Here is a 21915-nt window from a genome sequence, read left to right as displayed (position 1 = left end):
TAAGAGGATGAAGGGGAGGAATCAGGTAGGGGAAGAGAGGGAGATGGAAGACATTAAGAGTGAGATCTTCCCCTTGACCGTGTGAGGACATGGTGGGAAGATGGCCATCTGTCATCCCAGAAAGAGTCTATACCAAGCACCAACCCTCTGTCATTGGAAGGTCCACGTGAGGTAAACAAACGCAGACAGAAGAGAAGGCGACCTCCGCAGGCAGCCATGCGCAGAGGTGGCCCAGCAGGTCCTGTGTGACTCAGAGGTCACGGTGTCTGTGGGTCTGTGAGCCTTCCTGGCATCCCTCAGCAATGGATAGGATATGAGCTAGGCAGGTCTCTTAGATTCTGAGGCCACTTAGGAGTGCTTCTGTGTGGACAGTGTGCAGCTGCTTCCAAGCAGAACTGGAGGTTGGCCGATATCTCCTCTCTGCCAGGAGCTCAAGGTAATTTAAGATTTCTTCTGCTGGGACACCAGCAAGCCCTCATGGAAACACACCATCAGGGGTTTCTTCCTGCCAGCCAACCACCACCATTGTGTTTGTTCCACTAAATCCCACGGGACTGAGATCCTGTCAGCCTTCCGGTACCAAGTCGGGCTCAGGGTTCCTCTGTTTCGCTTTATCTTGAATTTCAAACATTGGGACTTTGAAATATGCTTGCATCTCAAACTAAAAGATGGTTCAGAGATTATGGTGTCCTGATCAGTTCCCCTCCCCACCTTCCCATCCCCTGAGGAGGAGCATCTAAGGAGGGTCCACCCTCCTTACAAACAAACCTGTCTGTTAAGCAGGCTTCCGAACTAGAGTGTCTCATCTTTGCTTAGTTTGCACAGCATGGTTGCTCTGCTCTGGTGCTCCGAGAGATCCGACGTAAACCCTTCAGAAGGTCTGGCTGTAAACAGAGCTCACACTTGGAGACAGTATGCTCCTGAGGGTGTCACTAGCTTCAAGCAGGGTGTTGTAGGTTGGTTGGGTGTTGGCATGCTGTGTGTGCTTGCTGTCCCTGGGTCATCAGCACTGGCCATGTTCTGTGAGGGCCTGGCTGGGACTGGAACTGTGTGCTGGTCATCGCCCCAACTCTACTGCTGTTACTCTGTCAAGTAAACACTGCTAATGCCAAGAATGGGGAAGCTATCACAGGAGCCCACCCGCCAGCACAGATGGAGGCCTATGAGACCTCGGACTTTCCAGTGTGAGGCTTAAGACCTGGGTGAGGGCAGTGCAGTCCTAGAGTGGCTGAGGAACCAGAGGACCCTTGGTCTTCAGCGTCTTGTATGTGTACACTGCTGGCCTGACATACTTTCGTTGGCAGGTGTCATTTCTCTGGTGGGGATGTCACTTGAGGTCTCCGTCCTGGCTTTGCTTCCCGCACACATTCTCGGACCTTCTATGTGACATGTATGAAGGCGCCTCTGGTTCACTCTGGTGCCTCTGTCGGCTCTGACAAGCCTTGTCATGTAGGAGGACATTCAGTCCTTGTGTGTTTGATATGTACTCTGGAGTTTAAGGCCAGTCTCTCAAGGTGTGCCGCCGAGTCCTGCTTGCTATACTTTCTCCTCCTGTTCTGCCTCTGGGTGTTTCTCTTACCAGTTAAAGTATCAGCTACGATAAACTAGCAGAGTTCAAGCTGAGAGAATGTTACATTTTGAACAGCACACCTCACCACCCCATCTTTCTTTATAAACACGTGCGTGCACACACACACACACACACACACACACACACACACACACAGAGAGTGTAATTTCAGCAAATACCCTTCATATCCAAGCCTTTCTTCCCATTCTCATTCCTTGTTCCTTCCCATCCAGCCTTGGCCACTTGTCCCTCGGTGTCCCTTAAGTAAGCGTGCACAGTGGTTCCTCTTGGCACCAGCTCCGAGCACTAGCTCCTCTTGGTGTGTTTCAGTTGTTTCTGAGGTGCTCCCCAGCCCCCGCTGAGAGTGCAAACCTCTTGGTTGGCCTTTGCTTCTGCATCTTTCTTTGCTCTCAGTCACTGTGCTTCCCACCGTTCCTGGTGAAGATAGCTGTGACTCGTTCTTTATGGGGCAGTTTGTCTTTGCTTATAGTTGTACTTTAAGATACTTCTCTATGCTTTGTAGTAATTTGTAAGAATGTGTGGACATTGTCTTCTGAGACTTGAGCCTGTTTGGGGTTTGAAGGGTCTGAGTGCCTGTAACTTCCTCTGCCACCCTTGTGAGCACCTCCTCTGTCCCCAAGGTCCTTGTCACATTCTTGTTGGGTATTCCCACTGGCCCTCTGCCCTCTTGCATTCTTATTTTTCATTCTTCTGTCTCCATGCATCCTGCGTCCCGAATGTATTAAGTCTGCCTGAAACCCTCTGTAGACAGAGAATATGTAGAATCGCCTTATTCTGGTAGTGAATAGGGACAGAGATACTCGAAGGCTATCCCTGGTGTTTCCATCCCCCAAGGAAGATAGGCTTTGCAGATAACGTAGGCAGATCACTCTTGTGCCATGCAGAACTGAACCACGGGTTGGGTTTCTGTTGGGTGGGAGCAGTCTGAAGTGTCCAGGCCTTTCTTCTTCTAGGAAGCTCCTAGGATTGCCACCCTAATCTCAGTCCCATTGTCATCAGCAAGTCCTGACTTGGGTTCTGGCCTCCTCTCCACAAGGCCGTTGCTCTGTTGGATGTATTCTGCCTGGCAGGTAAGGGGAGGGCAGCAGAAGGCTGGCCCCTCTCTCTCAGGGCATCTGGCTGCCCGCAGTCTCTCCAGCACTTCCGAGGCAGTTTCTGCCTCTCATCCCTGACTCTCTGCTTTCCATGAGTAGTTTCGTCCAGAGTAAAGAACTTTGTTGTCTCTGAATGTAGAGGAACCCCCAAGTGTTTCATTTAGTTCTAATTTAGCTGAGAATTCACAGCTCCTGCATTTCACCCTGAGCAGAAGTGTCATGAACCTGGGGACGGACGGCGTGGACATGGGGACGGACACCATGACTCTGTTAGTAGTTCTGTCACTTGTTACTCTCAGACCATGGTGAAAATGATCTCTGACCCCAGGCTTTTATCTGCAGTGCAGTCACAGTATAACCGTGACTGTCCCTCGGCTGTCAGTAAGCTCCGACATCTGTGGAAATATGGAAAGGCTTGTGAACCCCTGGCTTCTGTGCCGGTGTTGGTCATTGCTGTCCTGTGACCAGTGGCTTGTGTGAATCAGGTTGAGCAGACCGGGCTGTGCTTTGGGAAGCTTTGTTCTTGACTCGTGTGGCACGCCACGCCGACCTCGAGGACTGACCCTGGGTATGCTGTGTTGCTTCATTGCTATGTGGCTCTTTCTGTAGCAGATCAGCAGAAAAACAGGTTAAAGAAATACCTTTGAAACCATGACCTGCCTACTACTGAGGGAATCAGAGCAGGGAAAACAGACTCAGCAGGCTGGCCGGATAAATCAGGTCAATCCAGGCTGTCCTCCGTCGGCTGCCCATTTGAAAGCCTTCACTTCAGCATCGCCAAGCAGCCCCTGGTGTATACGTGTTTGTTTGCAATGCTGGAATTGAACCCAGGGGCTCACACATGCTAGGCAAGTGTCCCCCACTAGGGTACATCTCCAGACCTTTTTCCTTTTTATTTTGAGACAGGGCCTCACCAACTGACCTCGGCTGATTTTTGAACTCACTCTATAGCCCAGGCGGGCCTTAAACTTGGGATCCTTCTGCCTCTGCCCTCTGTCCATCTAGGCTTACAAATACATAGTGGTAGGCCCTGTTCTTTTGTCTTTGAAATGGAAAAGCCTTGTGTAGTGTATGAAGGTGGCAGAATGGCACGATACCTTTCTGGGTCAGTTGGCCTATACTGTATGCTTGGTCACATGATATGGTGTCTCTTGCTGATCAGCAGTCAAGGACATTGATTAATGAATGATCCTGTCTGTTGCTTGTTGCAAACCATGTGCCCTAGAGATACTGGACCTTGGTGATAGACCCCATGGTTGCCCAGAACCCTCACTTCAGTCTAAAAATTTAAAAGTTCAGACTTCTACAATAATAGCCATTTACCTTAATGATACCCAACCAATCAACCACAGGAGGCTGGTGTGGCCATACACATGTTACTGTGTGCATGAATGTGTGCGTGCCTATGCGCTTGAATAGGGAAGTGAGTTCAGAGGCACGTTGTGAGGACATTGGCTTGCCCTCTCTGTGTAGGCCCATTTGTGCCATGGTCACAGAAGGCCAGTGCTTGCCAGGGTAGCAGTGTGTCTCTCTGTTCCAGAGATCGCAGGGCAGGGCCTGCGGGTTTGTTGTCTGGAGAGGAGCCGATTTCCGCTCCCAGGATGGCCCCCTGGCTGCTGTGTGCTCCAGGAGAGGGAAGCAGAAGGTGGAGGTCGAACTTGCTGTGGAATGACGTGTGCCAAAAGCTGTGGTGCCTGGGCTTGCCTGTGCGCGCCTGCTTGTTCCTCTCGGGGCTGGTGCATCTGGCATCAGTGGCAGAGAGAACACAGCACGTGTCTGACAGGACACTGCAGACACACGGGCATGCAGGCTTTCTTCCAGCACGCCAGGCCCTTCTCATGCGTTAAGATTTGCTACCAAACGTGAAGAGAGTTGTCCACCCGTGGCCTTTTCTCTCTGTTATGATGTAGCCGTGGGGGACTGGGTCCTTACTAGGTACTGAGAAGGGGAGGGTCCATGACAGAGGATCTCCCTGGTCTGCGCAGAGCAGCCAGCATCACCTCTAAGGGGGCTGCAGCCACTAGGAAAGCTGTGGTTTGGGGGTTACCTTGAGGTCTGTCTTGCCATCTCCCTGCTCATGGCTGTTCCTGTGACTGGGGTGCTGGCTCTCTGGCCACTAGCAGAGTCCCTCGGCCACCCAGGATTCCAGTTTCCTCTGTTGTGGCGCCGGAGGCTGGCACACACTGGAATCCTCGGGCAGAAGCTCTGTGTCCTCATCTGAGGGCTTCCTTCCTGCATCATGCTTGACCTTAGTGGCGCCAAGCCACAGAAGTCAGGGTAACATAATGGCAATGACAGTATTGAGGACAAGCGTGCTGGCAGCCACCACTGCTGCTGGACGTCTCTCAGGCGGATACGAGCTGGATCTGCCACATCTTGTGTGGAACAGCCTTGAGTTGCAAAACCCCCTTGTCCTCCTTTCTTTAAACACTCCGAGTTTCTTAGACTGCTTTTTCAATTATTATTTTGAGGGTGTATTTTTTTTTAAAGTAGGTACGTCTGTTGTATTTTTTTAAAAAGCAAAAAGGAAACCACACCAGAAAGCTAAGAAGCACTCACAGCCTCTGAAGGCCGTCCCTCCTGACTTGTCCTTGTCCTACTGCTGCTCGATGCCAGGGAAGCCCAGCACCCATCTGCCTCTGAGCCTCACAGGGGAAGCAATTCCTGGGGTCTTTTTGTGGCCATAGCTTCCACTCTGTGTGACTTTGTGCCTCCCAGTTTATGCTCATGCATGCATCTCTCTCAGGGTAGACGAGGACTCCCTTTCTTTTGTCCGTACTGACCACATTGGGTGAGTGTCTTTAGTCATATCTTTTGCTGACTGATTTGAAAGAAGATATAACTTGAAAGAGCACCGTGTTGCTTGGTTCTGACAAGGTCCCAACGTTTATTCTGTGTAGGGCCTACGCTCTAGGCTGATGGAGACTGCCGCTTAGTTTGGAGTTCGGTTTCTAAGTCAGACTCCGTGGGGCCAGCGCCCTGGCCTTCTTCCTCTTCCAGTTTAATGGCTGTGGTAAATGACTGGAATGCCCAGAAGGCAAAAGCCTGCATCTCTTCTACGCTTCTGACTCTTTCATAGGACTTGTTTCTTACACTTCATCTGTGAACACCCACCACTCCCATGGCCATTTTAATCATGCTAATCCTTTGATGGCCTCTAAGAAATTATGTGTGGCGTGATGTTGGCATGTGTCGACCTTTCCTGTTACTTGAAGATGTCTGGAGAGTTTGCCTTCCCAGAAGACAGTGCTGTGTGTGCATTCCTACACTGAGGTCTCCAGCAGTCGTGAAACCTCTGTCTGTCACCACGTTGAGGAGTGGGTCTTCCTCCCTCCCATCTGTCATCCTTGTGAGCAGAGCTCCTATTTGTCTCAGATTCGCCCACAGTGGAAGAGGAAGCCCCGCTCACCCACTGAGTTCTGTACAGACTACTTTGTGTGTGTCCCTCTGCAGAACTGCCCTCGGATCCTCACATGGCCCTTGTCACCTTGAAATCACAGTTATTGTGTTTACCCTCACAAGATCAGGCTTTTAATATTCCCCTGGGGGGAGCTTGCCAAGATACACGAGCAGCTAAGACTTGAAGAGGGCGGAGACCTCTTCAGTTGTATCACTTCCAGGAACCTTCCTGTCGCCTACCCCCAAACTCTCTGGCTCTCCGCTGGTCTTCCATCGACGCTGTACCTGGGGTGAATGCATGTCTGCTCACTTCCTTCTGGAAAGTTCTGTAACACCAGTGCATTAGGGTCCGCCAGCCCCCTAGACTCCTCCCACATACCCACCCCATGAGCACTGAGAGCTCAGGCTGCAACGTGCCTGAGTCTCTGGCGTTCTTGTCTTATGAAGTATAGTGTTATTGTCTCAGCTATTTTTAAGCCTACTTTAAAATAACCAAAATATTGCTGTTTCCCACTTGTCTGAAGTTCTGCTCTAACTTTCCTTTTTTAACCTTGTACGTGTTTAGGCGACAGCTTCACAATTGTATGAAATTCTTTTTCTAACTGTCAGTTTAAACGTAAGCCATTGGTTTTCTGCCCCCAGCCCGTATCGTTCAGGAGCCAGATGTTACAGCTGCATGATGTTGCCCAGTACCTGTGGCCTTGTCATCACTGTCACTGACTCTCTGTAGCTAGGGATTTTGCTGCAGATATTTCTAAGACCATCACACACATTTCTTCCCACTTGGCTTCCACAGCAGCCTTAGAAAGTAGGTGCATTCATTATTGTTCCTGTGTTGTATCGCCGAGAGGACTGAGAGTTAGAGAGATCTGTTTAAGCTAAGGAAGTGGGGGACAGCATGAACACACCTGTCTGTAGGGCCATGCCTTCATGTCCTCACTTGTGTGTGTGTGTCCTGCAGTGCTGGGGCCTCCTGCGACTGGCTTTTTCCATATGTTCTGGGACGTGAACTCGGGTCCAGAGCCATGCCCCGGCCTCAGTCTTCTTACTCACATGTTTGTGTTTAAAGTACCCAGAGCTGTCTCGGAGTGCAGAACAGGCCTGCTGCAGCGGGCTGGTTGGCTGCCCTGGAAATGTTGCTCCTCCTGAAGTTTGGACACCTGCTTCTACATCATCACAGGCCTCTGCTCATTTCTAAGAAGATCTGTGTAACCAACAGCAGTGCTGTAATCTGGCACACGGGAAGTAACATAAACTTATCCGTTAAAAAGGACACATGCTCCACTATGTTCATAGCAGCCCTATTTATAATAGCCAGAAGCTGGAAAGAACCCAGATGTCCCTCAACAGAGGAATGGATACAGAAATTATGGTACATTTACACAATGGAGTACTACTCAGCTATTAAAAAGAATGAATTTATGAAATTCCTAGCCAAATGGATGGACCTGGAGGGCATCATCTTGAGTGAGGTAACACAATCACAAAAGAACTCACACAATATGTATTCACTGATAAGTGGATATTAGCCCAAAACTTAGGATACCCAAGATATAAGATACAATTTGCTAAACGCATGAAATTCAAGAAGAATGAAGACCAAAGTGTGGACACTTTGCCCCTTCTTAGAATTGGGAACAAAACACCCAGGGAAGGAGTTACAGAGACAAAGTTAGTAGCTGTGATGAAAGGATGGACCATTTAGAGACTGCCGTATCCAGGGATCCATCCCATAATCAGCTTCTAAACGCTGACACCATTGCATACACTAGCAAGATTTTGCTGAAAGGACCCAAATATAGCTGTCTCTTGTGAGACGATGCCAGGGCCTAGCAAACACAGGAGTGGATGCTCACAGTCAGCTATTGGATGTATCACAGGGCTCCCAATGGAGAAGCTAGAGAAAGTACCCAAGGAGCTAAAGGGATCTGCAACCCTATTGTTGGAACAACATGATGTACTAACCAGAACCCCGGAGCTCTTGTCTCTAGCTGCATATGTATCGAAAGATGGCCTAGTCGGCCATCACTGGAAAGAGAGGCCCATTGGACTTGCAAACTTTATATGCCCCAATATAGGGGAATGCCAGGGCCAAAAGAATGGGAATGGGTGGGTAGGGAAGTGGGGGGCGCTATGGGGGACTTTTGGGATAGCATTGGAAATGTAATTGAGGAAAATATGTAATAAAAATATTAAAAATTAAAAAACAAAACAAAAAAAAAAAAAAACTTATCCGTTGTGTAACATATTTACTTTGCCACACCATTCGGCCAGGCCGGAGTGGCACAGACAGGCTGTTTTGTGTTCGTTCCTTTTGTTTTTTACACTGCACTGGGGGTTGGGCCGGGTTTGCTAACACTAGGCCAGCGCTCTCCACTGAGCCCCAGCCCAGCTGCAGCCCCTATTTTCACTCAACTCGCCATTCTGTAGCTCAGCCTGACCTTAAGCTCCCCATTCTTCTGCCTGGGCCTTGTCAGTAGTGGAGACAGCAGCGCCCCCTCTGGCCCTGACGTTTAGTCTCCGGGTGTGTTTAGGTCTGTTTTACCCCAAGTATCCTCAGTTCAGAGTACCCGAGACTGAATCAGTTCCGAAGGTGAAGCTCTCTGGCTCATTCATGGTTCTAGAGGCTGCCGCTCTAAGCACAGAGGGGCCGCTGCTGCTGCTGCTGCTGCTGCTTGGCCCCTGGTGAGAGCCTGAGCTGACTTACAAGGCAGCCTTGGGGGAGCCGTGGGCAGGACCCCATGCTCCTGGCTTCCCCCTTCTTCCTGTAGACTTGTGGATCTTGAATCGTGCGGGTCTGTCGCCGTCTTTGACGCAGACACGGTTTTATTTACTAGCCGCTCCTTGCTATATTTTTTTGTCCCCCCAGTTGGTTGACAGAGTTTGTTTTCTGCTTATAACTCAGTTAGTTGCCATTTTCAGCAAGAGTAGTAATTAGACAAGTACTGGTTTAATACTAAGAGTAAAACTGCCCGTTTTTTAATGAGGAGCATATATGCTTGTCTCTGTCCCAACCCCTTTTTGTTCTGTTTGCGATCTGGGGATTAGATAGATTATGACAGTCATCTTAATTTTTGTGATTTTTTAAAAAAAAAAATTGTGTGCATGGGTGTTATGCCTGCACGTGTGTCTGTGTGCCACCTCGAGAACAGTGCCACTGGGTTGTGAGCCATCGTGTGGGTGCTGGGAATTTATCCCAGTTCTCTGGGAGAGCAGCCGGTGCCCTGGATCACTGAGCCAGCTCCCCAGTGCCCTGTAGTCATCCTTCCAATAGTCGCCATCCTTCCTTCCAGAGAGTTTAGTCTGGAGGATGGAGAGATCCAGATTAATCCACGCACCCAGGGATTAAACACCTATGTCTCTCGAGAGGACGCAGGTTTCATTCCCAGCGCCCATACCTGGCAGCTCACAAAGCTCCAGGGAATGCCATGCCCTCTCGTAGCCTCTGAGGACGCTGCACATACACTCACATATACGTAGAGCATTTTCATTTGCACAGTGTTGTCCACACAGGTCCAAAACCGCACTGGCCTGGGGTGGTTTCATGCTTCCCCCCGTTTTGTAACTTCTTGCACCTTTTAAGTTTTTTTTTTTTAAATGTTATTACACCTTTTTGATGTTATTTGCGTGCAGATGCACACGTGGCAGTGCACATACAGAAGTCAGAGGACAGCTTGAGGTTCTTCCACTGCCTGGCTCCCAGGGATTGACCTGCATTTGCCAAGCTTGGTGGTAAGCGCCAAGGGTTGAGCAGCTCATGGGTGCTGCCTGAAGAGATGCGGTAGTGATGATGTCCTGTCTATAGCATGGATGGTGACGGCCACCTCCACGCACCCAGGGATTAAATACCTGTCTATCCTTATCTCTGAAAACAGAGGATCCAGCATGGCCTGCAGTTGCCAGCTGATCTGTTTGTCAAGCGCAGAACATTGAAGGCATCTGTGGTCAGGCAGTTCCCAGACCTCCTGCTGGGCAGAGCTCAGGATCTTGGCCATCTGCTCCATGTAGGGAGAATGGCCACCCTACAGAGCTCCGAGGCTCTGGCATTCGGCCTGGAAGAGATAAGCACAGGGGGGAACGTAAGCCGCTCACCCAAGGCAGTTCATGGAAAGGTTGCCCTGGAGCTCAGCCAACTTAGATGTCAGAGGAGCAGAGCAAACGGAGGCATGGATGGCTCTGTGTGAGACAGGACTGGGCCATCCCACGTGTGGAAGCTGTAGTTGGAGGGCATCTGCGGCATCTGGGGGACCCAGGCAGGCATCTGGTCAAGCAAGGGAAGGAGTACATTGTGGTTCCTGTTGGCTGTTCTGCAGCTGAATGAGTTTAAAGGGACAGGTCTTGCTTTGACTCTCAGGAATGGCTCCAGCTCAGAGGGCAAGTGCACACTGCTGGTGAGGTGTTCTTAGGGAGATTAAGGGAGTGCTCACAGCACTGTGTAAGGCTGTTATTTTCTCAACGTTTTCCATTAAAAGCTAATGTCTGGAAAACGGAAGGTGGTGGAGAGTGGGTGATGGTCCTGATGAAAGAGTTTCACTGCCTCCTGCGATGGCTCAGCCTGCAGAATGCACCCCATGAGGCTCTGCAGGTTCAGACTTCCTCAGTGAGTTGGCACCACCTCCCCTGCTGCCCAGCCTGAAGTGTGCAGGGCCCAGCTACTGGCCCTGTCTGTGCTTTTGTGCTGAACCCTCAGCCTCCCAAAGGGCACTGAGCTTTCTGAGGCAGGGCGGTCAGTGAGGCAGGCTGCGTCTCATGCCGTGAGGTGATGAGTGCTGTGGTTTTGAACTTGGCTCCTCTGATGTTTGCAGTATGTGGTGCCAGGACTGTAGGGCGTGAGAAAGCTGTTTTAGGTTAATAATGGTGACATGAGATAAACAAACCCAGGGTGAATAGGGCTTGTCAGACCCTGGCAGCCAGACCTTAAGGAGCCTAATTTCAGAGCAGTCTGCAAAGGTCATTAAGTATTTTAGGGTTCGGCTCTCTGGTGTTAGAAGACCCAGGGCATTCTGGGTAGATATCAGGACTGGCTAGGAGCCAGCTGGGACCTGGATGTCCTGCCCCTGCTGTTGGGAGGGCCACTAAGCATTTTGGTTAAGCATTATATAACAGCTAGTTTGGTTCTTTTAACTGTTTTTTGACATCTGCCTCCATTTCTAATTCAGAAGTTATCAAATTGTTCACCTAGGCTTCTGGAAGATTCCATAGCAACCATCTTGAAATGTAGAGCTGTCTGTGCTGTTTTGCTGGGCAGAGCTTGAGACATGTATCTAGCTCAGGTAGGATGGGGTGGGGCTGTTTCCAGCAAGCCCATTCTGTGTATCTGACTGCGGCTGGGTCTTCCGTATGTGCCGTTGGCTGTGGTTAGAGACAGGAACTCAGCTTCTGCAATACACTGCTGCCGTGAATAGCATCTCTCCACACAGTGTGGAGGTCTCTCAAAAAAAAAAAAATACCACAAAACCATATCTTCTGATGACGGAGCCACATCACTCCTGGGGATTTACCTAGAGGACATTCAAGTCAAGATCACACAGACAGACACTTACACATTGACAATTACAGCAGCACTAGTCACAGCAGCCATGTTACAGAGGCAGGCCAGGTGCCATCAGCGTGGGGAAAGGCAAGGACACTGGGGTTGTTTTCAGCTGTAAAGAAGGAGCCGTCATGCCATTTATAGGAAAATTGATGCAATCATATTAGGTGAATAAGCCAATCTCAAAATGACAGACATCACACGCTTTCTCTTATTTGCGGATCCTAGACTTTATATATATAAAATCGTGTATGTATTTATGACAGGAAGGTAGAAATGAAGCCATCTAGGTTGGAACAGAGGAGGCGCTTGGAAAGGGAGGGAGAGGTATATGGGAAACAGGCTTAACACAACTACATGTGTATATGAAAACTTAAAAAATCGTTTTTACAAATGAGTCTAGGGGTAGCTGCCTCAGCACAGCCTGGGACTCTTTGCCTGGCCTGCTTGGTTACAGGTTACAATCAGTGTTCAGCAGAGCCAGGCACCTGCATGTGACTCAGCTCTGGGTATCCCGGGTGAGCCTGCTATCCCCTGGCCAGGTCCGGCTTTGTGATGGTGGTCAGCTGTCTGTAGCTTTCCAGCAGCTGCTCACCCTGAATGCCAGCTCAGGAGTGGGGAAAGTGTTTCCAGCTCTGGCTTGGCTAGCACTCCGGCCACACAACAGGCTAGATGACTGTTCCAGACACTTTGGAAACATTGTATCAATTGCCAAGGCAGCCACTGAGATGACAGATCTGTCTTCCCCCAGCTGAGAGGAACTGTGGGTCAGAAGCAGGGGAAGGAATTGGGGGTGGGGGGTGGGGGAATTCAGGCTTCCAGCGAGCCACTGCCTCTGCTCAGGGCCTACATCCTCCCAGTGTTCCTGTGAAAACAGTCCTCACTGCACTTCCGTGCCCCAGCTGGGAAGCTGAAGGATCTACCTTAAGTTCTTCAGGTTTTTGAGACTTCTGACTGTTAGCACGCTGTAGAGACTCACACGTCGTCGGGTGAGTGGCAAAGGCAGAAATCAGACCAGCCACAGGGCTCCTAGCTGCATTATCTTCCCACCTCAGCAGCAGGAACAGACCTCAGCTCAGGACAGAGTGGGGCACATCTCACTGTCTTCACAGAGCCAGGAGGCTGTTCCCTGTTCCCAGTTCCTCTTGGCAGAATATAGAACTCCCTACATCTCCAGGTGAGGACTAAATTCATTCAAGTCAACTTGGTTCCTTATATGGGGTAGCCTGGTCTCTTCCAACTCAAGGTGGCAGAACCGTAGGATAACCCTGAAGCAGAAGGAAGTGAGGGAGGGAGGCAAAGTGAGCAACCCAGAGGAAACAGAGGACTGTGTGCAGCTTCTCTCAGATGCGCCCCCAACGATCTTTAACAAAACCAGAAACCTCGGATTGGTTGTGTGTTCGTGAGACACCCAGAGCAGCTAAGATAATAAGACAGTTGCAGGTACATGTCTACGAAAAGAAATGTAAATGGAATAGATATTTTTCTAGGAAAATATTACCAAAATCACTCAAGAAATAGAAGGCACGAGCTGGGCATGGTGGCACACACCTGCCATCTCAGCTCTCGGAAGGGGAGAAGTAAGACGTTGCGAGGCCTTGGGCTTTCAGTGGGGTGAGATGAGAGTGGGAGGGAATCACGGCAAAGGGTGAAGAGCGTGGGGTGACTCAGTACACGGTTACCGGTGCTCCTTACTCCTTGACAGGAGAATAGGCAGGGACAGTGTGTGTGTCTGCTCCTAGGTGGGAACCTCCACAGTGTGACCTGACTACAGCAGGGTTGTGTGGCAAAGCTATGTGCCCAGGCGAGCAGCAACTGTGTGTCCTCCCCATCAGCTGAGTCCTCGGAGGTTGATACCATGCTGTTTAGGGATGTATATATGCCTTTTCTGTGTGTGATTAGTTAAAAGCATACCTAGGAATGACAGTGCACCAAACCTGGGTTAGAGGTTCCCTCTCCCGACACTGGGGGTTGGAAAGGGCCTGAAAGGGTGGTAACTGTTGCCTGTGAGCTGCTGTAAAGACAGGACCACAGAGTGAAGGCCCTCCTGCTTGTCACTGTCCCTACACGAAGCCAGTGAGCTACATCACTAATGTCCTGACGTCTGTCTTAATTAGGGTTTCCATTGTTGAGAAGAGACACTATGACCAAGGCAGCTCTTATAAAGGACAACATTTAATCAGAGCTGGCTTACAGGTTCAGAGGTTCAGTCCATTATCACCAAGGCAGGAACATGGCAGCATCCAGGCAGACATGGTGCTGGAGAAGAAGCCAAGAGTTCTACATCTTGTTCTGAAGGCAAACAGGAGAAGACTACTGTCTTCCAGGCAGCTAGGAGGAGGGCCTCGAAGCCCACCCCACAGGGACACACATCCTCCAACAAGGCCACAAGTAGTGCCGCCCCCTCTCCCACGGCCAAGCATATTCAAACCTATGAGTCTATGGGGGACATTCCTAGTCAGACCACCACAGTGTCACGCGGGGTGAGAAGAAACCCAGGGACCCTCACCACCCTTCTGACCGTACCGTTGCTAGGACTTGACCCTCCCCTTGGGTATGGACATGTTCTGGCCAGTTTCTATCCTGTGTATTCCTGTGATGCTCGTGGATAACGCCAGGATCAGTAACATGTATTACTGGCCACCGTGACATGTAATAATCTTTGCAAATGACCCAATGGCATTTAGGATCATTCAGTGTATGTCTGCAGCATCCGTCTGTCCCTGGGAGTCAGCTGGAGCTTTGATTTAATGTCAGAAATAGGAAAGCCAAGAGAAAGGAAAACCTTTTGTGTGTGTGAAATGCGAGGCACATCTGGGAGAGGCAGGATCCTTCTGGAACTCTTTAGCTAAACTAAGGGTTTTCAAAATCTTTTAATTTGACTTTTTAATTTCCATATATATATATATATATGTATATATATATATATATACATACATTGTATTTATGTAATTTTCCCTAGCCCCTTCCCTGTCCTCTCTCAAATCCATGCCCTCTTTCTCATTATTGTTACACACACATACACACACACATGTATATAAATACAACCTGCTGAGTCCATTTGGTGGTGTGTGTGTGTGTTATCTTTATGTGTCTGACTTGTCAAATTGCCATTTTAGTGGACAGGAAGCTTCCAGAATGACAGTGCCAGTACCAAGTCTTTGGAGCCTCTAGTAAACCAGGGCCCAGAGTGGGCTTCTGTGTGTGTCTGGGAGAAGAGACTCCAGCTGCCTCGTTCTCTTGCTGTCTGCTTGCTCTCCGTCCCGCTTGGCTGGGAGGAAGCACCCTACAGCTGATGGACTTGTAGCAGCTGCCACCCTGGTTCCCACTGCCTCCAGAGCAGTTAAGACTGGCTGACAGGGCCAAGCAAGACTCTTTAAATGCAAAATTAATTGCTTCTCTTTTTAAAGCGGTTTGGCTCCCCCGGGGCCTCATCTGGGTTGAGTGTGAGGCTTATCTGGATCTGTGCACACACTCCACCCGTGGGGTGTGAGATCCTTCAGCTTGCACTCCTTACTCCTCTTCCTTAAGAATGGGATCCCGCTGAAGCGCCTGATTGCCCAGACCCGAGCCTGAGCCTTATGAATATGCAGAGGAGTTTTAATAAAACGCTGTGTAGCAGCAGCCTGCTTGTTCCAGCAAATGCTTCCAGAGCCCCAGGAGACTTCCAAAAGCTCCTGGAAGATGAGCTTCCTGCAGAGATGAGGAGAATGAGAGACTGGGGCGTGATTGGATGGGCCCGGAATCCAGCGCTCTGAGAGTGAAAAATGCTATCTATCTTCTCACGGACCCACTCCGCCCTGTGGGTCCCTGGAGTCTCCCAACCAAGGTCTGCTGGCTCAGTCACTCCTGGGCTACGTGGGGACCTGGGTACAGAGGGTGGTGAGCCTCGAAGCACAGAGCCTCTCCCTCTTACAGCATTACAGATTAGCCTCTTGACAGTGAAGCCATTTGGTAATTTGTTTACAGCTGAAACTTGATAGATTCTTCGTTCATCTACCTTCCTGCTAATTTTTATCAATTGGCTTGTCCACGAAGGCTCATCTACAGTGAGATCAGATGCTAACTGTAGAATTCGTTCCCCAACTCCCCACAAACAACTGCTATACAATTTTTTTGTGTGATTAATTAAAAAGAACGTACTATAATGACTAAAATTAACCAACGACGCCCCTTCTGCAATTGCAGCCCTAATTGCTTTATAATTGTGCTGCTTTTCTTGCTGCTGCTCACAGTCTGCAGGGCTGGGCTCCTCTCGTCAGTCCTGGGGAAGCATTCATCTCGGGGCGCCTGCCTTGCCCTCTCCACACCTCTCTGCTGGTGTCCGGCGGCTGCTATGCCAGCATCTCATTCACTGCTCAGCAGTTGAGTGTTGAGCCCTGACTGAGCTCCAGGGTTCTTCCAGACTCCACCTCCTTTCCCACTGATTTCCATTCAAGATAACTGGGGGAATCTGATGAGCAGCAGGGTAAACTGAGTCTTCAGTGTGTTGGACCCATGGAAGGCTCTACCACCTGAAGAGATGACAAGGGCAAGGAGGGGCCCAGAGGCAGGGACTGGATTTGTGGGTTCCCTCCTCTGTTCAGTCCACCCTGTCAGCCCGGCTGCTCTGCTGGGCTTCTTCTCAGTCTGGTGTCACTGGCATCACCATTGACCACTTGAGACTCTGGCTACACTCAGACACAGCTGACAGTGTCCCAAGGCTCTGACAAGGTCTTCAACCTCCTCGGGGAGTTGTGTAGAGACTCTGGGACACTGCTCTCTACCTGCATCCCCAGCGTGGCCTGGAAGAGTCCACGTGAGTTCTGCTGAGCTGGGTCTTACTTTAGTGAGTATTTTGACCATGTTATACTTGAACATCCTCATCAGAAGAGGCGTGGCTTTAAAACTGGTCTCCATTGGCTCAAGTGTAAGGCGTCCACAGTCGACGCAGAGGCCCTGTGCGGCTTGCCATCTTTGCAGGCCTACGTTGTTACGGCCCTGTACTTGAGACAATCCTAAGGTGCCTGCCCACCTGCCAGTCCGGCTTCCATGAACACAGCCTGCTCTTCTGTCACCAGGTTACTGGGAGGAGGCCTGGCAGGCAGTATGAAGGACGGCAGGCAGTGGGTCCTTTGATACTGTGAGAGCCAATCACCCAATAGACCCCTTGCCTGTTGCAGGCAAAGCACAAGGTGAGAAGAAAGCAATGGCTGGCTGGCGTAGGTCCCCCCAAGGGAAAAAAAATGCTGAGAACTGAGGCAGGCGTGCGGCTGAGGAGTGTCTGTCTGGAAGTGGGAGGCTATTTCACTGCTTTAGAACATGTGCCTTACATGTTAGAAATCTCTTCTCAGTTCATACAGCTTGCAGAACGCCCTTGTCTGTAAGCAGAACCTGGCTGTAGCTCCTGCTTCCATATGTGCGTCTGTGACAGAACCTCCCACAGCTGGCAGGCTAACCGCAGCCTCTCGGTCTTGGCAGCCCACTCTGCTTATCGAGCAGGGATGATCCGTCATTGCGGGGTGTGTCCTTTGTTCACAGGGCCGGTCTCTCTGTTTCCTCAGGTGTCAGCGCAAGCAGTGGCGAGTGGACCTGCCAGCCACCAGTGTGGTGATCACATTCCACAATGAAGCCAGGTCGGCCCTGCTGCGGACGGTGGTCAGGTGAGGCCAACGGATATCTCCCAGCGTCTCATGGGAAGTGTTTGGGGCACCTGACAATGACTGCACCTCAGGTGCATCAGCTGGGGCTACAGACAGGACATCAGCTGCCAAGCATGGGGTAGCTGTTGGCTCCTCAAGCCAAGGCCGGGGACCAAAAGAGAGAGGAAACTTCCAAGCAGAGCTCCGCCCTTACAAGGCTCCGTCCCTCTGTCTTTCCTCAGTGTCCTCAAGAGGAGTCCACCTCACCTCATCAAGGAGATAATCCTGGTGGATGACTACAGCAACGACCGTGAGTTTCATCAGCCTTCCTGGTTTGGGGTGTCTGGGAAGAGTGACCTAATACAGTCTGGAGTGGAGTAGGGACCTAGGGGCAGGAAAGAGATGTCCTCCGGAGACCCCGGGGGCAGGACTTTGCATAGGTGACCAAGTATGTGGCCTTCCAGCTCAGAGCCCCGTGTAGACTCAAGGATCACTATCGTCCACCTTTTTTCTCTCCTTAGCTGAGGATGGGGCCCTCTTGGGGAAAATCGAGAAGGTGCGGGTCCTCAGAAATGACCGGAGAGAAGGTAAGGAGGTCCCCCCTGCTCGTCATTTGTGAAGCAGCGTGTCTCTGCCCTCGTGAGATGGTGTGTCTCTCAGTGCCTGTGCGGTGATTTCTCGCTAGTGTGACAGGTGCAGTTTAAAGAAAGAAGTGTTTATTCTGGCTCGTAGTTCCAAGGATGCAGTCCACCATGGTGGCAAGAACATGAGGCAGCTCGTCACGTGGGCCCACAGCAGACAGACAGATGGGTGTGAGAACTCATGGGTCCTCCTTACACAACCAGGACCCCGGCCCAGGAGATGCTGCCACCTACTTCTGACCTAACCTTAGAAAATTCCTCTCAGACATACCCAGATGTCTGTCTCCTCGGTGATACTAAGTCCTGTCATGTTGACAGTCAAGACCGACCATTACATGCCAGCCTCTGTGTGAGTGCAATACCCTCTCTTGCTCCAGAGGGAAGAAAAGAAAAGAACGCTTTTATTCAGAATCAAATATATGGAAACACAGAGCGAGTCAGATTGTTCCAAATGGCTTCTGTGGTAGAAGAGGGGCCGTGAGCTTAGTCACAAAGTACAAAGTCCTAAGTCGGTACATAAACAAATATATTGGTAGGGACATTAATTAGACAGATCACAATAGAGCGGAGGAGCCTCTGCCGTGGTGTCAGATGTATTGTGGTTGGTGGTTAACCGTGATCTGCTGACAATCCGGCGGTCATATACACTGGAGATGCTTGGTCCTATATGAAGCTTGGTACCGAGTGGGCAGGCCGCTGGGGCTGAGAGCTGGCTCAACAGTTAAAAGAGCACTGGTTGCTCTCTGGGAAGACCCGGGTTCAAGTCCTGTCTGTAACTCCCAGTTCCAGGGGATCCAGCATCCAATCCTTGTCTCTTCAGGAAGAAGGCACATGGTGCACAGGTACACATGCCTGTAGGCGAAATATGCCCATACACATACAATTAAAATTTAACAAAAACAGTAGCGGCCAATGACTTACGACCTGCAGCATTCAAACTTTCCCTCAAGTTCTAGTCAGTATCGATCTTCTACACAGATATGGCTTCTTCAGATTCCAGTTCCCACCCACCTTCCTTAGCCCACTGAATCTGCTTCAGGGGAATCTCAGTTTATGTGTCTCTCCCTCCACCAGAGCCACCCGGGAGCCCTGTCTCAGTAGATGCAGGAAGGATAGTCAAAGCCTAACTTAATTGGAATTGTTTCTACATGAAGCCATATTTTCAAATCACATTTGTATTTACACATTTGGAAAATTGACTTCTGTCATCTGCCTGTAAAGTCCCATCAGTGGCTTGGCTGCAAAGGTTTAGAGAAAATGTTAAAGCCTAGCTATGAGGACTACAGTGTCTCCATGTTCCAGGCATGCCATAGAATCACAGATTCAACTTTGACAGCTCACTGAAGGAGAACCGTCCCAAACTGGGAGAGAGAGAGCTGTCATCTCATGCTGATGTGACACTGCAGACGCCAGCTGTCAGTCTCATCTGTGTGGGAAGCTATGGGAACAACTGCCTTCCCACAGCCAGGTCTGGAAGCCCCTTGGGGCGTCTTGGGTGTGCTGCTGCTGTTTGGCCTCACCCTCTTCCAGTTTCCAGCAGTTACAGAGAGATGCCACTCTGGGCACTCCACTGTGTGAGGCTGACGTGGTCCCTCCCTGGTCGGCTCAGACTCTCCTCCAGGTCTCCGTGTGTGGCTCCAGGCACAGCAGGAAGGTGTTATTGCAGAGATCTTTTTTTCTTTTAACTTTTTTCTTTTTCCTCTTCTTTCCCTTTTCCACTTTATGCGTGTGGGTGTTTTTTCCTGCGTGTATACTACATTCAAACTTGGTGCCTCTAGAGGCCAGAAGAGGGTGTCAGACCCCCTAGAGCTGGAATTACATATAGTTGTGAGCCGCTGTGTGGGTGCGGCAAGTCAAACCTAGGTCCTCTGGAAAAACAGCCAGTTCTCCAGCCCAGAGAGAATCTTTTTCTTTTTAATATTTAAAAATTCCATGTGTGTATGCATCTGAGTGGGTAGATCACATGTGCAGGTACCCATGGAAACCAGAATAGGGCATCAGATCCCTAGGAACCAGAGTTACAGAAGGTTGGGTGCTGCGAACCAAACATGGGTTCTCTGCAAGATCAGTGAGTGCTCTTCACCACTAAGCCATCTCTCCAGCCCCCAGGATCTTAAAAACAAATAATTAATTAATTTTAAAAAATCATGTATTAAACAGTGTGTGCTTTGCACTGTGCTAGACGCTAGAGAGTGCAAGGATAAATTGTGACAGTTATTCTTCCTGCCCCTCGGTGCTTGCATTTTAATTCTGGAAATGAATACACACATGAAACTGTCATGCAGACTGCTAAAGATTGCAGGGCAGCACATTAGTCATGGAGGGCTCCGAGCACTGCGATGTCACTGATAAGACTGGTAGCCTTACCGTCCACTCGCGTCTCAGCACCACCAGCTGGGGACCGAGGCTTTCGCATGCGAGCTTGTGTGCAGAGGGGTGGGCTCGACCTCTCAGTCACACACTTGGTCCTACACGTGACGAAGGTGCTTTGTTTGCACACGTGCATTTGGGGCAGATCCCCTATTTGTCTAACAGTTGAGTTCTAACTGTGGACCTTCTGCAGTTTCTGTAGGAGGGCAGAGGTGTTTTCCACACTTTGTTTACCTGGCAAGGCTCAAATCCCAAACCCTGTGCCCATTGGAGGAGAGAGCAGCTGAGGCCTCTCTGCCCCTCCGGCCGTGGCCGTCCTTGGGCTGCTCTGCTCCTGTGGCCCCCTGAGCCAGGAGCTGTAAGCCACAGGCTTCCAGGACTTATCTCCAGATTGGGGGCCTTCTTTTCCTTTCCAGCATCGGTAGAAGCCCTGCCCTTGATCTGCTGACACCTCAAGCTGAAAGGACTGCACTGCAGCAGAGGGGAGGGCAAGCCCATGCGGACCTGGGCCTTGCTGTGCCGTTTCTGCTTTCAGGCATTGAATCTCCTCAAGTTCCCTCTTTGAGTGACTTCTCGGAAGCCCTTTCAGACAGTTTCCATTTATGTTCAGCTCTGCAGTTGTAGCGGTTACCCGAGGAAGGGTTTGAACGGCTTGGAGTTGGAAATCTTGTCTTTTTACCCTGATGTAGCATATAGTTGATAAGAGTCATTGAAAATCCATTTTTCTTGTTTATAAAGGAACTTAAAATACTCGTCCTTGCTCGTTGTAAGGAGCCCCATCCTGCCCAGGTGCAAAGTGTCTTCTGGGCTCAGTACATGGCGAATGATAAGACCTGAAGTACCTGATATAATTGATCACAAGCCGTTTGGGCAGAATGGGGCCAAAGATGACCCTGGTTTTTGTATCACGGCCACACGGGTTTGACTCAATGCCCTGTTTCTGAAGACAACGCTGTTTTCGATGCAGTTGCAGGCCCACCAGACCTGGCACCGTTAGCTCTCAGGGTGTGGTGACACCTTTGCTATCCCAGCCAAGTAGGGACCTGGAGCCTCGACAGCAGGGTGCTTTGAGCCATCCTCTGGGTATTTGACAAGGGTGATGTCTATTAGATGAAGAAAGGCCTTTTTCAGGGACAGTAGCCTTAGGAAAGTTATCTTTCCCATCACCTGATGAGCCGTTTGAAGTCCAGCCTGGAATCTATCCCAGTGATTGCTGGCGTACAGCTCCTCGGTGATGAGGCACAGGGACTGCTAGCTGTGCCAGGCCAGCTCTCAGGTGGAGCTCCCACCCCTCATACACTTTGAATTATCTCCGCAGGTCTAATGCGCTCTCGGGTCCGGGGTGCAGACGCCGCCCAGGCCAAGGTCCTGACCTTCCTAGACAGTCACTGCGAGTGTAACGAGCGATGGCTGGAGCCACTCTTGGAGCGGGTTGCTGAGGTGAGCCTCTATCACACAGAGGGTTTGTGTTACGTACACTGGCTGCAGGTTTCCTTGTCACTAGGAAGGATGTGATGCCCCAGACGTTGTTTCACGATGTCCCATGGGTGCAGGACTGTCACTGCAACCAAAGACAGCTTTCATGGAGCTGGCAGAGGCCTGGCAAGATGAGGTGGCTGGTCACCTGCCACACACACAGGCATGTATGTGTGCACATGTGCATGCA

The 21915-nt window shown here is 50.4% G+C and overlaps 1 protein-coding gene across 1 annotated transcript in view; it reads left to right on the top strand.

Moving 5' to 3' along the window:
• Galnt2 (polypeptide N-acetylgalactosaminyltransferase 2) overlaps window positions 1–21915 on the top strand; it is a 118631-nt gene that overhangs the window by 78581 nt on the left and 18135 nt on the right. Inside the window, exons 4-7 of the mRNA XM_021169564.2 lie at window positions 17161–17259; window positions 17481–17548; window positions 17760–17825; window positions 21568–21689. Of these exons, the coding sequence (XP_021025223.1) occupies window positions 17161–17259; window positions 17481–17548; window positions 17760–17825; window positions 21568–21689 (355 nt within the window). The remainder of the gene's footprint in view (window positions 1–17160; window positions 17260–17480; window positions 17549–17759; window positions 17826–21567; window positions 21690–21915) is intronic.

The sequence above is a fragment of the Mus caroli genome, unplaced genomic scaffold (assembly GCF_978045245.1).
Source record: "Mus caroli unplaced genomic scaffold, Mus_caroli_1 scaffold_10, whole genome shotgun sequence".
Classification (NCBI taxonomy): Eukaryota; Metazoa; Chordata; class Mammalia; order Rodentia; family Muridae; genus Mus; species Mus caroli.
Note: the sequence above shows the minus strand (reverse complement) of the source record. Positions and strands in the feature narration are given on the sequence as shown.